The 16,825-nt window shown below is 32.9% G+C and overlaps 3 protein-coding genes and 1 pseudogene across 5 annotated transcripts; all 4 read left to right on the forward strand.

The window, feature by feature from the left end:
• Positions 1 to 1,870: 1,870 nt before the first annotated feature.
• On the forward strand, positions 1,871 to 2,630 carry LOC114742184 (germin-like protein subfamily 1 member 16). The gene is made up of 2 exons (XM_028930462.1): positions 1,871 to 2,015; positions 2,098 to 2,630. The coding sequence occupies exons 1-2, from the start codon at positions 1,892 to 1,894 to the stop codon at positions 2,628 to 2,630; spliced, it is 657 nt and encodes a 218-aa protein (XP_028786295.1). The 5' UTR covers positions 1,871 to 1,891.
• A 2,545-nt stretch (positions 2,631 to 5,175) lies between these two features.
• LOC114742201 (germin-like protein subfamily 1 member 16) lies at positions 5,176 to 6,090 on the forward strand. 2 transcript variants are annotated; one of them, XM_028930478.1, is made up of 2 exons: positions 5,176 to 5,323; positions 5,428 to 6,090. In XM_028930478.1, exons 1-2 carry the CDS (start codon positions 5,209 to 5,211, stop codon positions 5,958 to 5,960), a joined length of 648 nt encoding a protein of 215 aa, XP_028786311.1. In that variant the 5' UTR covers positions 5,176 to 5,208; the 3' UTR covers positions 5,961 to 6,090. The 2 variants fall into 2 exon arrangements, with proteins under 2 accessions (XP_028786311.1, XP_028786312.1); XM_028930479.1 differs by having other exon boundaries at positions 5,176 to 5,320.
• Positions 6,091 to 8,215: 2,125 nt separating this feature from the next.
• Positions 8,216 to 11,015, forward strand: LOC114742195 (germin-like protein subfamily 1 member 16). Of its 2 annotated transcripts, none has more exons than XM_028930471.1 (2): positions 8,216 to 8,339; positions 10,353 to 11,015. In XM_028930471.1, exons 1-2 carry the CDS (start codon positions 8,216 to 8,218, stop codon positions 10,883 to 10,885), a joined length of 657 nt encoding a protein of 218 aa, XP_028786304.1. In that variant the 3' UTR covers positions 10,886 to 11,015. The 2 variants fall into 2 exon arrangements, with proteins under 2 accessions (XP_028786304.1, XP_028786303.1); XM_028930470.1 differs by lacking the exon at positions 8,216 to 8,339 and adding an exon at positions 10,129 to 10,251.
• Positions 11,016 to 13,369: 2,354 nt separating this feature from the next.
• Positions 13,370 to 14,148, forward strand: LOC114742185 (germin-like protein subfamily 1 member 16; annotated as a pseudogene).
• Positions 14,149 to 16,825: the final 2,677 nt, after the last annotated feature.

Here is a 16,825-nt window from a genome sequence, read left to right on the forward strand (position 1 = left end):
GAACAGATGAGAAAAAATATATCATTTCTTGTTTTTTTGTTCAGAAGTATTGTTTGAAACAACAGCCACATATATATTATTTTATGCATATATTCTTCTGAAACAAATGCATTAATTAAATTATGCTCCGGAGACTGGATTAATGATAAGTGACTCTGAGATTACTTGGGTTATGATGCATCATGCATTTTAATTAATTCAGTAGCATCCATCAGTCTGGACTACTTGTCGTTACGTGGAAATGCTTCCAATTTACAAAACCAAGTCATAGATTTCTTCGATTTTCAACCGGTTTCGGTCGATGGAGACAAGCATGAACCGTTCCAGAGATAATAACTTATCAAACTTGAGTGGGAAACACGTTTAAAAAATAATAGAAAAATACAACAAAGTCCCACCTAAGAGAATTAAATACCAAAAAGTCTTTTGAAATTATTAAATTATTCTGAAGTCTCAGGAGACTTTTTAGCAAGAGAATTCATTTGTTTAATTATCAAATTACCTTTTTTTGTTTTTTAAGTTTGCATTGACAACTGAAAAAGCGGTTGTTGATAACTTAAGATATGATGATTAACAACTATCACGGCAGGTATTGACAAATACATTACATTTTGTGATGTGCTGAGAAAATATATTGTCAATACCTGCCGTGACAGTTGGTAATCGTTACATCTTAAGTTGTCAATGCAAACTTAAAAAAAAAAAAGTAATTTGGCAATTAAGCAAATAGAATTTTTGGTAATGAGGTCCCCTAAAACTTCAAAATAATTTAATGATTTTAAGAGATTTTTTTGCATTTAATTCTTTTGGATGGGACCTTATTGTAATTTTCCCTTCAAATAATCTATAGACAAACGCACGTAATTCATTCAACTGAACAGCAAACTAAGTCGTAAAAGTACTTAGGCCGTATTGTTTGCTGTAAATTATTGCTCAGAATTGACTATATCAGCCGTTTGTTACGTGTGTTTTGACAATATATATTTTGTGATGTTGAGGAAAGGCAGAAAACACAAGACAATAAAAGTTCCTTGCTTGAAGCTGTAGCCGTTGAAGAATATAATTCATTCAATAAAAAAACTATATTAATTCTAACTTCAACGTTTCATATATATATATATATATAGACACACACACACACACCCAACAACTCAGTTTAAGATAGTTAAAAAAAGTATCTAGTGATAACTTTTTCTTTTTTGGTTATTTCTGTTTAATAATATTTACTTTTATTTGTTTATTATAATTTACATTTTTTATTTGTCTTTAGTAATATTTATTTGTTTATTATTGAGAGGGTGTCAAAAGTACTTTTTAAAAATATTTTTTTTTATAAATTGAAATAAATTCTTTTATATATTTATTTTGTATACTATAAAATTATACGAGTAGCCTTTGATATGCAATGCAAATAGTCACCAGTTTGTGCCCTTGAGCTAGTAGGCTTTGGCTTCTTTTTTCTTTTCAATGATAAAAAGAAAGATTTATAGCGATTGAGGTACTTGGCCGACAAATATGTGTGAATATGAAATGGTCTTCCCTTCAGAACATCCTACGTTACGGTATTAACATTTGGAACGTTTCTTCAACAACCTTAGCACTTGACAAGCGGCACAATTTATACTCTGAGAGGAAATTAAGGCAGAGAGAAAAATTCCAACTATTTTCAGGCGTTTGGTAAAGATACTTCACTAATAAAATATTCACCGTCGTTAAAAATTAAAACGGACTTGGTCTTGTTCGTCTTCGTGCAAGTAAAATATCGACCAGATCAACGCCTCCACCTGCAGCTTATAAATACAGCTCTCTGCCATGCAGCGATCTCATCCCTCACAATCAGCAAATTGCACACAAAAAACCAAGATTTGCTATATCAGATCAAAGAGAAAACATGAAAGCTTGTTGCCTGATCCTTATTGCCTTCTTGGCTCTCTCATCTTCTGCTGTCTTTGCTTTTGATCCTAGCCCACTTCAAGACTTCTGCGTTGCCATCAACGAAACCAAAGCTGGTGGTGGTACGTATTAATGATCAGCTTTCCTAACTCCATTTCCATTATGACATATGACACATCATCTTTCCTTTATTTTTACATGCAGTTTTTGTGAATGGGAAGTTCTGCAAAGATCCCAAGCTTGTCTCTGCCAATGATTTCTTCTACGGCGGACTGAAACAAGGAGACACATCCGGTCCACTCGGATCAGCAGTGAGTCCAGTTGCTGTAAACGAAATCCCAGGGCTCAATACTTTGGGCATATCGTTGGCTCGCATAGACTTTGCTCCAAAAGGCTTAAACCCTCCACACACCCATCCTCGAGGCACTGAGATTCTTGTGGTTTTGGAGGGTACTCTTCTGGTGGGTTTTGTTACGTCCAACCCAGAGAATCGCTTATTTACCAAAGTACTGCACAAGGGAGACGTGTTTGTGTTCCCAATTGGTCTGATTCACTTCCAACTCAATGTGGGTTATGAAAATGCAGTGGCCATTGCTGGTTTGAGCAGTCAGAATGCAGGAGTCATCACCATTGCCAATGCTGTGTTCAAATCAGACCCTCCAATTTCCGCTGAAGTCCTCACAAAGGCTTTTCAAGTGGATAAGAACATAATTGCTGCTATTCAGAAACAGTTATAAACAGAAATATATATATAGTTGAGACAAAAAAAAAAGGCTATTCATTCACATTTCATGTGTTGATTGGATTATTGTCTCTGTAACAATTTGTTTCTGTTTGCCTATTGTAATAGTGTATGGATCCTTGTATCTTATTTTTCACGTTTGAATAAAATAAGCGATATACACGCTCATTAAGTTGTGCCTTTACATGCATTTTGAAAGCCAAACGGCAGTATTATATTAAGGGCCTAAGTTCTACTGGTCTCTCTCAGCAAATTAACCACATGCATTTAGTAGGAAGATACTAGCATTTTTCTACTTCTACCTAGTAATCCTACTTTGACGGAAATTTAGTTCTGATTTATGAAAACCGAAGGAGAAGAAATAACCTGTGATCAAACATCTCAGTTCTGATTTTGATTGCTATATATGTATTGTCTATTGTACGTGTAGGCTGAAATTTGGCGTTGGGATTTGTGAGCTACAAGCAAATATAATATAATGCCGGTGAATGTGTACCCATATCTTGTTTCCTTTTTTTTAAATCATACTTCCACCTTTGTTCAAACTTCTACGGGCACAGCATCATCCCAATGCTTATATTATTTTGTGATTCTTCATTGCACCTGTTTTAAATCAGCAAACATTCATAGGAATTTACAGAACGGACGTTTGTACATTATTTGGTCTTTATGATGGGTTGTTTGAGTAAGCTTTTTGTCCAACCAACTTTTGAAGAAAAAGTTAAGTGCGATGAAACACAACTAACTAGAGTTTCACCAACGTAACTAAGCATGTGTCAAAAAGAAAAGGGAAAATTAAAATGATCATATATTTTCATGTCATCATTTCTATTTAATTTCTTTAGATATATCATTGTTGATGCAACTCGCCTTCAAAATAACAACACATGGTCACATTGATGTTAAGTAGTGTTGGCATTAGATTATATACATAGTTCTTATCAAATATTTTAAATTATGTGACGATATGTAAATAAAAGTAGAACTAATATGCATACTCTCCACGTTGTGTTTTCATGGTTAATTAATAATCTCCCACCTTGTCTGCTTGCCATATATGCATCATCTCACAAGGTAGATGGAGAGTTTTTTACTGTAAAACATAACAAGATGTGAGTGATGTGACGATATAGCCTCTCTCGATCTTTACTTAGTACGATGTTTCATTTCATCATATGGGGGTAAGTTTAGTCAATTTTTTCACAAATATAATCTGAGTGTGGGAATGCGAGAGAGGAGTCCAAAATATATATAGCTGTGACTAACTACTACTTATTTTATTATTATATATCGTTCTCATTCCTTCTTCATGGCTACCTAAGAAAATAGAAGAGAATGATGCTTTTTAATTAATAATTTAAGGGCATGAAACATTAACACTTGACGCTGAGAGGGAATTTTTTAACTGATTTAGTTTGAATCTAAATTGATAATAATTAAATCAGTATGGAAACTTGATAGTTCAAAAAAAGTCAGTCTACATTTTTTTATTATTGCTGCGTTTAATAATTATTATTTTTATTCGTTTATTCTTGAATCAAATTGCGAGGATAATTTTTATATAACAACAATTATAAGGATCCTTTTATTCATATCTTTATTTATTACTTTCTCATTTAATAATTTTGTATACGAAATAACTCGTTAGAACAACTTCAAATTCATTTGCATCAAGTATATATATATATTGAGGTCCTTAGCCGACAAAGATGTGAATATGAAATAGTCTTTCCGAATATTGGTTACGATATATTGGCATTTGGAACTCTTCTTATTAATTATATTAACCAAACCAATTCATACTTTTCTTCAACAACCCCGGCATATGAATTATCCGGCCGGATTTATAATACTACTTACTGTTTTTAATATAAAAGTTGATTAACTAATTTGAGTAGATTAAAAAAATTAGTTAAGTTAGTTATTTATAGTAAATATGTGTTATCTTTCCTAAAATATCCTTACTAATCAAGTGTTTTGGTTAGAACTACTATTATTATAAAAACTATCTTGAAAAAAAAGGATAAATATGATATACAAAGTAGATTGAGGTCTTATATTTAGGACCAAAATAAAAGTCAAACGAGGTCTTATATTAAGAACCGGAAGTAGTATAATATAGCCGCATTCACATTTTATAAAATTAATATAATAAATATATGGGCATTTTGGCACCTTGATTGATTAAATAAATAATTAAAAGAGAGAGAGAGACACATTCAAATTCAATCGATAGCCAAATCTTACCTAGGTAATTAATTAAGACCTTGTGAGTTGTTATCAGCCATCGGTGTTTAACTATTCATGCTTTGACAAGTGGCGCAATTTGTTCTCGAGAAGGAATTAAGCCGCCAATGAGGAAAATTCCAACTATTTTCAGGTGTTTCGTATAGATATTTCATTAATAAAAAAATTAAAACAAAAACTCAGTCTTGTTCGATCTTCGCGTAAATAAAAAAAAGGACCAGATCAACCCCTTCTCCTGCAGCTTATAAATACATCCCATTGCCATGCACCGATCTCATCCCTCACAAACAGCAAATTATAAGAGTTGCTATATCAGAAGAGAAAACATGAAGACTCTGATCCTTATTGCCTTCTTGGCTCTCTCATCTTCTGCTGTCTTTGCCTTTGATCCTAGCCCGCTTCAAGACTTCTGTGTTGCCATTAACGAAACCAAGACTGGTGGTGGTACGTATAGTATTCTCAGCTTTCTCTTCCCCGCCCATTTCTAATTCCATTTCCATTATGAAAAGCACGCATCTCAACGTCTTTCCTTTATTATTTTGCAGTTTTTGTGAATGGGAAGTTCTGCAAAGATCCCAAGCTTGTCTCTGCCAATGATTTCTTCTACGGCGGACTGAAACAAGGAGACACATCTGGTCCACTCGGCTCAGCAGTGAGTCCTGTTGCTGTAAACGAAATCCAAGGGCTCAATACTTTGGGCATATCGTTGGCTCGTATAGACTTTGCCCCTAAAGGCTTAAACCCTCCACACACCCATCCTCGAGGCACTGAGATTCTTGTGGTTTTGGAGGGAAAACTTCTGGTGGGTTTTGTTACGTCCAACCCAGAGAATCGCTTATTCACCAAAGTACTGCACAAGGGAGATGTCTTTGTGTTCCCAATTGGTCTGATTCACTTCCAACTCAATGTGGGTTATGAAAATGCAGTCGCCATTGCTGGTTTGAGCAGTCAGAATGCAGGAGTCATCACCATTGCCAATGCTGTGTTCAAATCAGACCCTCCAATTTCCGCTGAAGTCCTCACCAAGGCTTTTCAAGTGGATAAGAACATAATTGCTGCTATTCAGAAACAGTTATAGATAGAAAATTAATATCATTCATTTGAGTTTGAAATGATTTAATTTGTTTCTGGGTTTGCCTATCATTGTAATGTTTGTTGTAATGGTTCTTTGTATCTTATTTTTCATGATTGAATAAAATAAGCGATATGTGCGCACATTAAGTTAATTATGCCTTTATATACGCATATATGTTGAAATTAAAAATAGATATCAACGAATGCAACCAAGCTATTATTGCAACATTGAGGGCTAAAGTTCTTTTGATCTCTACAGACCATATACATAAATTTCTGAAGAAGATCTGGCATTTTTCTGCCCAATTCTACGTACCAAAGTAAATCTACTGCAAGAAAATTAGTTCTGATTTATGAAAATCAAAGGAGAACAAATAATCTGTTATCAAATATTATCCCTCAGTTCTGATTTTGGTGAATATAGAGTGTAATTTAGCGTTTAAACTTTATTTGGGCGCTACAAATTAAACAAAGCGGATGTGATTGTTTATCCATCTTTGTTCTGATCATGCTTCTCTACCTTCACGATATTGATCGAACTTCTACGCACACAGTATGTTCTCACAAGTATTAATTATTTTGTGAATTTTAGTTTACACAGTTTCGCCAACCTATCCAACACGTGTTAGAAAGTGAAATAAAAAAGAGATAAAATATAAAGGTAGTTTGACTTTTAATGTGATCTTAAATATGAGATATCAATATACTTTTATCTCATATTCATTCATTTTTTCAAAGTAATTCTTGTAGTAATTGTATGTGTAAAAAGTTTCATCAAATGATAATTATAGCTAATATACATAATTATTAAAGGTAATTTAAGGAAAACAACACCTATTTATTATGAATAACTAACTTAACAAAAAATTTTAATATATTTAAATTAGTGTACTAGTTTTTATAATATAAAGAACCAAAGGTAGTATCATGTTTTTCCAAACTATCATTTCTTGCCCCTTTCCTCGGAAGTATTGTTTGAAACAACACACACACATAGTATTTTATGCATATATTCTTCTGAAACAAAGACATTAATTAGATTATGCTTTGGAGACTGGATGGATGAGAAGTGATTCTGAGATTACTTGGGTTATGACGTACTCTTCTAGTCCTATTTATAAGTTACTTTCAGCATGTTTTACATAAGATCAAGACAAATCTTAAATTTCATTAACTCTCATTTAAAATCCAACAACTTTCTAATTTTATCCTTATTTAATATATATTATACTTCATATAAATAAAATCAACATAATAATAAATGAAGGGTAAAATTGTACTTCTATACAAAAATTTTTTCTCAGTGCCCTATAAATAGGATCCAAAAAAAACTTCTCTCTCTGTCTTATAAGTAGGATGAGAGTAGTATCATGCATTTTAATTAATTCAATAGCAGCCGTCAGTCTGCAATACTTGTCGTTACATGGAAATGCTTCCAATCTACAAAACCAAGTCATACATTTCTTTGCTTTTCACCCAGTTAATTCGGTCGACGGAGACAAGCATGAACTGCTCCAGGGATAATAACTTATCAAACTTGGAATAGGAGACACATTCACACAATCTATAGATGAACGTACGTAATTCATTCAACTAAACAGCGTACTAAGTCGTAAAAGTACTTGGACCTTATTGTTTGCTGTAAATTATTGCTCAGAATTGACTATGTCAGCCGTTTGTTATGTGTGTTTTGACAATATATATTTTGTGATGTTGAGGAAAGGCAGAAAACACAAGATAATAAAAGTTCCTAAATTGAAGTAGTTGTTGAAGAATATATATATATATATATATATAATTCATTCAATAAATAAACCATATTAATTCTAACTTTAACGTTTAATTCCATGCATACACCCAACAACTCTCGATGGACTTGCGGTAACCAGCCGTTTCAGATATCTTTAAGTGAGACAGAGATTCAAATTAATTCAATAATTTAAAAACAAACTTTTTCAATCAGTAGTCAAACCTCATTAATTTAACTTATTGCGATCGAACTAATCATAATGCACGCTGTTGACCAGGTCATCATCAGCCGGTTTGTTATCTGCAGAGTTCGATAATAGGATGTGATATCAAGGAAATATCGAGAAAACAGAAAGAAGGAAGGATAAGAGAGAAGTTCCAATTTCCAAGCGATGGTTAAAGAATAATTCCACTCAATAAATGAAATATCAGTTGCGGCTCTAATTAACTTACCAGGTCTTCACCAACTGCTTCGTGCGCAAATGTAATAACACTACAGAGCTTGAAAACATGAAAGCAGCTTACTTATCCCTTGTTGTCCTCTTGGCTCTCTCATCCTCTGGTGCCTTTGCTTATGATCCCAGCCCTCTTCAAGACTTCTGTGTTGCTATCAATGACACCAAAACTACTAGCAGTGCCATATATGTTGTCTTTTATTTTTTCTCTCTTAAATGTTAAACTACAATCTGACTAATCAAGCACATGTTAATATTCATAATATAATTTTTATTTTCTTTTCTTCTTCACAGTGTTTGTTTGTGAATGATAATTATAGCCAATACACTTAGTTAGTAAAGATATTTTAAGAAAGAAAATAAGTATTTATTACGAATAAATTAATAACTAACTTAACTTATTTTCTTAATCTTTTCAAATTAGTCAACTAGCTCTTATAATTAGTACCGGGAGTAGTATTTCAAATTATGGGACGATATGTAAATAAAAGTAGAACTAATTTCCACTTTCTGCATACTCTCCACGCGTACGTTGTGTTTTCATGGTTAATTAATATTCACGTACCTTGCCTGCTTGCCATATATGCATCATCTCACAAGGTAGATGAAGAATTTTTAACTGCAAAACATAATAAGATGTGAGTGATATGACGATAAAGCCTCTCTCCATCTTTAGCTGGTACGAGTTTCATTTCATCACATGGGGGTTATAAGTTTAGTCAATTTTTGCACAAATATAATCTGGGTGTGGGAATGCGAGAGACAAGTCCAAAATAACTGTGACTAGCTACTACTTCATATTATTATTATATATCGTTCTCATTCGTTCTTCGTGGGTACCTAAGAAAATAGAAGAAAATGATGCTTTTTAATTAATAATTTAAGGGTATGAAACATTAAAATTTGATGCTGAGAGGGAATTTTTTAACTGATTTAGTTTGAATCTAAATTGATAGTAATTAATCAGTACGGAAACTTGATAGTTCAAAAAAAGTCAATCTACATTTTTAAAAAAATTATTGCTGCGTTTAATAATTATTTTTTTATTCGTTTCTTAAATAAAATTGCAAGGATAATTTTTATATAACAACAATTATAAGGATCATTCTATTCATTTGTTTATTTATTCTTTTTATATCTAATAATTTTGTGTACCAAACAACTCATTAGAACAATTCCAATTCATTTGCATCAAGTATATATTGAGGTGCTTAGCCGACAAAGATGTGAATATGAAATAGTCTTTCCGAATACTGGTTACGATATATTGGCATTTGGAACTCTTCTTATTAATTATGTTAACCAAAACCAGTTCATACTTTTCTTCAACAACCCCGGCATATGAATGATCTTGCCGATTCATAATACTACCTAAAACCAGTTAAGTTAGTTATTTGTAATAAATAAATGTTGTTTTTTTTAAAATATCCTTACTAATCAAGTGTATTGACCAGAACTATTATTATTACAAGGATTACCTTAAAAAAAAAGAGGCAAAATAAATTGATATTTTATATTTATGACCAAAATATAGCTGCGTGCACATTTTATAAAATTAATATAATAAATATATGGGCATTTTGACACCTTAATTGATTAAATAAATAATTAAAAGAGAGAGAGACACATTCAAATTCAATCGGTAGCCAAATCGGGCAATTAATTAAGACCTTGTTACCAGCCATTCGGTGTTTTAACTATTCATGCTTTGACAAGTGGCGCAATTTTTTCTCGAGAAGGAATTAATCGCCAATGAGAAAAATTCCAACTATTTTCAGGTGTTTGGTAAAGATATTTCATTAATAAAAAAATTAAAACAAAAACTCAGTCTTGTTCGATCTTCGTGCAAATAAAAAAAAAGACCAGATCAACCCCTTCTCCTGCAGCTTATAAATACACCTGATTGCCATGCACCGATCTCATCCCTCACAAACAGCAAATTATAAGAGTTGCTATATATCAGAAGAGAAAACATGAAGACTCTGATCCTTATTGCCTTCTTGGCTCTCTCATCTTCTGCTGTCTTTGCCTTTGATCCTAGCCCGCTTCAAGACTTCTGTGTTGCCATTAACGAAACCAAGACCGGTGGTGGTACGTATTAGTTACATATCAGCTTTCTCTTTCCTCACTTCCAATCCATTTCCATTATGAAAAGCACGCATCTCAACGTCTTTCCTTTATTATTTGTGCAGTTTTTGTGAATGGGAAGTTCTGCAAAGATCCCAAGCTTGTTTCTGCCAATGATTTCTTCTACGGCGGACTGAAACAAGGAGACACATCTGGTCCACTCGGATCATCAGTGAGCCCGGTTGCTGTAAACGAAATCCCAGGGCTCAATACTTTGGGCATATCGTTGGCTCGTATAGACTTTGCCCCCAAAGGCTTAAACCCTCCACACACCCATCCTCGAGGCACTGAGATTCTTGTAGTTTTGGAGGGAAAACTTCTAGTGGGTTTTGTTACATCCAACCCAGAGAATCGCCTATTTACCAAAGTACTGCACAAGGGAGACGTTTTTGTGTTCCCAATTGGTTTGATTCACTTCCAACTCAATGTGGGTCATGAAAATGCAGTGGCCATTGCTGGTTTGAGCAGTCAGAATGCGGGAGTCATCACCATTGCGAATGCTGTGTTCAAATCAGACCCTCCAATTTCTGCTGAAGTTCTTACCAAGGCTTTTCAAGTGGATAAGAACATAATTGCTGCTATTCAGAAACAGTTATAGATAGAAAATTAATACCATTCATTTGAGTTTGAAATGATTTAATCTGTTTCTGGGTTTGCCTATCATAGTAATGTTTGTTGTAATGGTTCTTTGTATCTTATCTTTCATGATTGAATAAAATAAGCGATATATGCGCACATTAAGTTAATTATGCCTTTATATATGCATATATGTTGAAATTAAAAATATATATCAACGAATGCAACCAAGCTATCATTGCAACATTGAGGGCTAAAGTTTATTCTTTTGATCTCTACAAATCACATCCATACATTTCTGAAGAAGATCTAGCATTTTTCTGCCCAATTCTACGTACCAAAGTAACTCTACCACAACAGAAAATTAGTTCTGATTTAGAAAACAGAAAGGAGAACAAATAATCTGTTGTCAGATGTTATCCCTCAGTTCTGATTCTGGTGAATATAGAGTGTAATTTAGCGTTTAAACTTTATTTGTGCGCTACAAATTAAACAAAGCGGTTGTGATTATTATCCATCTTTGTTTTGATCATGCTTCTCTACCTTCACGATATTGATCGAACTTCTACACACACAGTATGTCCTCACAAGTATTAATTATTTTGTGAATTTTAGTCCATATAGTTTCCCCAACTTATCCATCACGTGTTAAAAAGTGAAGGAACAAACGAGACAAAATATATCATTTCTTGTCTTTTTGTTCAGAAGTATTGTTTGAAACAACAGCCACATATATATTATTTTATGCATATATTCTTCTGAAACAAATGCATTAATTAAATTATGCTCCGGAGACTGCATGAATGATAAGTGACTCTGAGATTACGTGGGTTATGATGCATCATGCATTTTAATTAATTCAATAGCATCCATCAGTCTGGACTACTTGTCGTTACGTGGAAATGCTTCCAATTTACAAAACCAAGTCATAGATTTCTTCGATTTTCAACCGGTTTCGGTCGATGGAGACAAGCATGAACCGTTCCAGAGATAATAACTTATCAAACTTGAGTGGGAGACACGTTTAAAAAATAATGGAAAAATACAACAAAGTCCCACCTAAGAGAATTAAATACCAAAAAGTCTTTTGAAATTATTAAATTATTCTGAAATCTCAAAAGACATTTTTGCAAGAGAATTCATTTGTTTAATTATCAAATTATTTTTTTTTTTAAGTTTGCATTGACAACTAAAAAAACAGTTGGTGACAACTTAAGATATGAGAATTAACAACTATCACGGCAGGTATTGGCAAATACATTACATTTTGTGATGTGATGAGAAAATATGTTGCCAATACCTGCCGTGACAGTCGATAATCCTTACATCGTAAATTGTCAATACAAACTTTAAAAAAAAAAAGAAGTAATTTGGCAATTAAACAAATAGAATTTTTTGTAATGAGGTCCCTTAGAACTTCAGAATAATTTAATAATTTTAAGAGATTTTTTTGCATTTAATTCCTTTAGATGGGACCTTATTGTAATTTTCCCTTCAAATAATCTATAGACAAACGCACGTAATTCATTCAACTGAACAGCAAACTAAGTCGTAAAAGTACTTAGGCCTTATTGTTTGCTGTAAATTATTGCTCAGAATTGACTATATCAGCCGTTTGTTACGTGTGTTTTGACAATATATATTTTGTGATGTTGAGGAAAGGCAGAAAACACAAGACAATAAAAGTTCCTTGCTTGAAGCTGTAGCCGTTGAAGAATATAATTCATTCAATAAAAAAACTATATTAATTCTAACTTCAACGTTTCATATATATACACCCAACAACTCAGTTTAAGATAGTTAAAAAAAGTATCTAGTAATAACTTTTTCTTTTTTGGTTATTTCTGTTTAATAATATTTACTTTTATTTGTTTATTATAATTTACATTTTTTATTTGTCTTTAGTAATATTTATTTGTTTATTATTGAGAGGGTGTCAAAAGTACTTTTTAAAAATATTTTCTTTTATAAATTGAAATAAATTCTTTTATATATTTATTTTGTATACTATAAAATTATACGAGTAGCCTTTGATATGCAATGCAAATAGTCACCAGTTTGTGCCCTTGAGCTAGTAGGCTTTGGCTTCTTTTTTCTTTTCAATGATAAAAAGAAAGATTTATAGCGATTGAGGTACTTGGCCGACAAATATGTGTGAATATGAAATGGTCTTCCCTTCAGAACATCCTACGTTACGGTATTAACATTTGGAACGTTTCTTCAACAACCTTAGCACTTGACAAGCGGCACAATTTATACTCTGAGAGGAAATTAAGGCAGAGAGAAAAATTCCAACTATTTTCAGGCGTTTGGTAAAGATACTTCACTAATAAAATATTCACCGTCGTTAAAAATTAAAACGGACTTGGTCTTGTTCGTCTTCGTGCAAATAAAATATCGACTAGATCAACGCCTCCTCCTGCAGCTTTATAAATACAGCTCTCTGCCATGCAACGATCTCATCCCTCACAATCAGCAAATTACACACAAAAAACCAAGATTTGCTATATCAGATCAAAGAGAAAACATGAAAGCTTGTTGCCTGATCCTTATTGCCTTCTTGGCTCTCTCATCTTCTGCTGTCTTTGCTTTCGATCCAAGCCCACTTCAAGACTTCTGCGTTGCCATCAACGAAACCAAAACTGGTGGTGGTACGTACGTATTAATTATCAGCTTTCCTAACTCCTTTTCCATCATGACATATGACACATCATCTTTCCTTTATTTTTACATGCAGTTTTTGTGAATGGGAAGTTCTGCAAAGATCCCAAGCTTGTCTCTGCCAATGATTTCTTCTACGGCGGACTGAAACAAGGAGACACATCTGGTCCACTCGGATCAGCAGTGAGCCCGGTTGCTGTAAACGAAATCCCAGGGCTCAATACTTTGGGCATATCGTTGGCTCGTATAGACTTTGCCCCTAAAGGCTTAAACCCTCCACACACTCATCCTCGAGGCACTGAGATTCTTGTAGTTTTGGAGGGAAAACTTCTGGTGGGTTTTGTAACGTCCAACCCAGAGAATCGCTTATTTACCAAAGTACTGCACAAGGGAGATGTGTTTGTGTTCCCAATTGGTTTGATTCACTTCCAACTCAATGTGGGTCGTGAAAATGCAGTGGCCATTGCTGGTTTGAGCAGTCAGAATGCGGGAGTCATCACCATTGCGAATGCTGTGTTCAAATCAGACCCTCCAATTTCTGCTCAAGTTCTCACCAAGGCCTTTCAAGTGGATAAGAACATAATTGCTGCTATTCAGAAACAGTTGTGAATAGAAAATATGTAGTTGAAGAAAGAAAAACTAGCTATTCATTCACATTTCATGTATTGATTGGATTATTGTTTGTAATAATTTGTTTCTGTTTGCCATTGTAATAGTGTATGGATCCTTGCATCTTATTTTTCACGTTTGAATAAAATAAGCATATATATGCCCATTAAGTTATGCCTTTACATGTATTTTGAAAGCCAAACGGCAATTTTATATTGAGGGCCAAAGTTCTATTGGTCTCTCTCAGCAAATTAAGCGTATGCATTAGCAGTAAGATACTAGCATTTTTCTACTTCTACCAAGTAACCCTACTTCAACGGAAATTTAGTTCTGATTTATGAAAACCGAAAGAGAAGAAATAACTTGTGATCAAAGATATATGTCAGTTCTGATTTTGATTGCTACTACTTCCGGTCCTAAATATAAAAGCTAGTTGACTAATTTGAGTAGATTAAAAAAATAAGTTAAATTAGTTATTTATAATAAATAGATGCTATCTTTTCTAAAATATCTTTATTAATCAAATTTATTAACTAGAACTATCATTATTATAATGACTGTTTTGAAAAAAATAGATAAATATGAGAGATAAAATAGACGAGCGTCTTATATTTAGGATTAAAATAAAAATCAAATAATATTTTATATTAAGAAATAGAGATAGTATATATGTATTGTCTATTGGATCTCACAATGCTTAATTATTTTGTGATTATGTATTGCACCCGCTTGGATCTTTGTAAATCAGAAAACATGCCTGGGAACTCGCAAAGCACATGGACATCATTTTTTGAAGTTTCTGAGTTGTTTGGATGGGCTTTTTATCCAACAAACTTTTAACGAAAAAGTTGAGTGCAGTGAAACGCAACGAATTATAGTTTCGTCACCGTAACCTGCATATGTCAAAAAGAAAAATGATATTTTTTTCATGTCATCATTTCTTGTTAATTTCTTTGGATATATTATTGTTGATGCAATAGTAAGGGTATTTTAAGGAAAACAACACCTATTTATTATGAATAACTAACTTAACAAATTTTTTTAATATATTTAAATTAGTGTACTAGCTTTTATGATATAAAGAACCGAAGGTAGTATCATGTTTTTCCAAACTATCATTTCTTGCCCCTTTCCTCGGAAGTGTTGTTTGAAACAACACACACACATAGCATTTTATGCATATATTCTTCTGAAACAAAGACATTAATTAGATTATGCTTTGGAGACTGGATGGATGAGAAGTGATTCTGAGATTACTTGGGTTATGATGTACTCTTCTAGTCCTATTTATAAGTTACTTTCAGCATGTTTTACATAAGATCAAGAAAAATCTTAAATTTCATTAACTCTCATTTAAAATCCAACAACTTTCTAATTTTAGCCTTATTTAATATATATTATACTTCATATAAATAAAATCAACACAATAATAAATGAAGGGTAAAATTGTACTTCAATACAAAAAATTTCTCTCAGTGCCCTATAAATAGGGTCCAAAAAAATCTTCTCTCTTTGCCTTATAAATAGGATAAGAGTAGTATCATGCATTTTAATTAATTCAATAGCAGCCGTCAGTCTGCAATACTTTTCTTTACATGGAAATGCTTCCAATTTACAAAACCAAGTCATACATTTCTTTGCTTTTCACCCAGTTAATTCGGTCGACGGAGACAAGCATGAACTGCTCCAGGGATAATAACTTATCAAACTTGGAATAGGAGACACATTCACATAATGCTGTGTTCAAATCAGACCCTCCAATTTCTGCTGAAGTTCTCACCAAGGCTTTTCAAGTGGATAAGAACATAATTGCTGCTATTCAGAAACAGTTATAAACAGAAAATATATAGTTGAGACAAAAGGAAAAAAAAGCTATTCATTCACATTTCATGTGTTGATTGGATTATTGTCTCTGTAACAATTTGTTTCTGTTTGCCTATTGTAATAGTGTATGGATCCTTGTATCTTATTTTTCACGTTTGAATAAAATAAGCGGTATACACGCTCATTAAGTTGTGCCTTTACATGCATTTTGAAAGCCAAACGGCAATATTGTATTGAGGGCCTAAGTTCTACTGGTCTCTCTCAGTAAATTAACCATATGCATTTAGCAGGAAGATACTAGCGTTTTTCTGCTTCTACCTAGTAATCCTACTTCGACGGAAATTTAGTTCTGATTTATGAAAACCGAAGGAGAAGAAATAACTTGTGATCAAACATCTCAGTTCTGATTTTGATTGCTATATATGTATTGTCTATTGTACGTGTAGGCTGAAATTTGACGTTGGGATGTGTGAGCTACAAGCAAATATAATATAATGTCGGTGAATATGTATCCATATCTTGTTTCCTTTTTTTTTTTTTTTAAAGCATACTTCTACCTTTGTTCAAACTTCTACGGGCACAGCATCAACCCAATGCTTATATTATTCTGTGATTCTTCATCGCACCTGTTTTATATCAGCAAACATTCATAGGAATTTACAGAACGGACGTTTGTACATTATTTGGTCTTTATGATGGGTTGTTTGAGTAAGCTTTTTGTCCAACCAACTTTTGAAGAAAAAGTTAAGTGCGATGAAACACAACTAATTAGAGTTTCACCAACGTAACTAAGCATGTGTCAAAAAGAAAAGGGAAAATTAAAATGATCATATATTTTCATGTCATCATTTCTATTTAATTTCTTTAG

This window comes from Neltuma alba, unplaced genomic scaffold (genome assembly GCF_004799145.2).
Source record: "Neltuma alba isolate B1F8T4 unplaced genomic scaffold, ASM479914v2 tig00003680_pilon, whole genome shotgun sequence".
In the NCBI taxonomy this organism is placed as follows: domain Eukaryota; kingdom Viridiplantae; phylum Streptophyta; class Magnoliopsida; order Fabales; family Fabaceae; genus Neltuma; species Neltuma alba.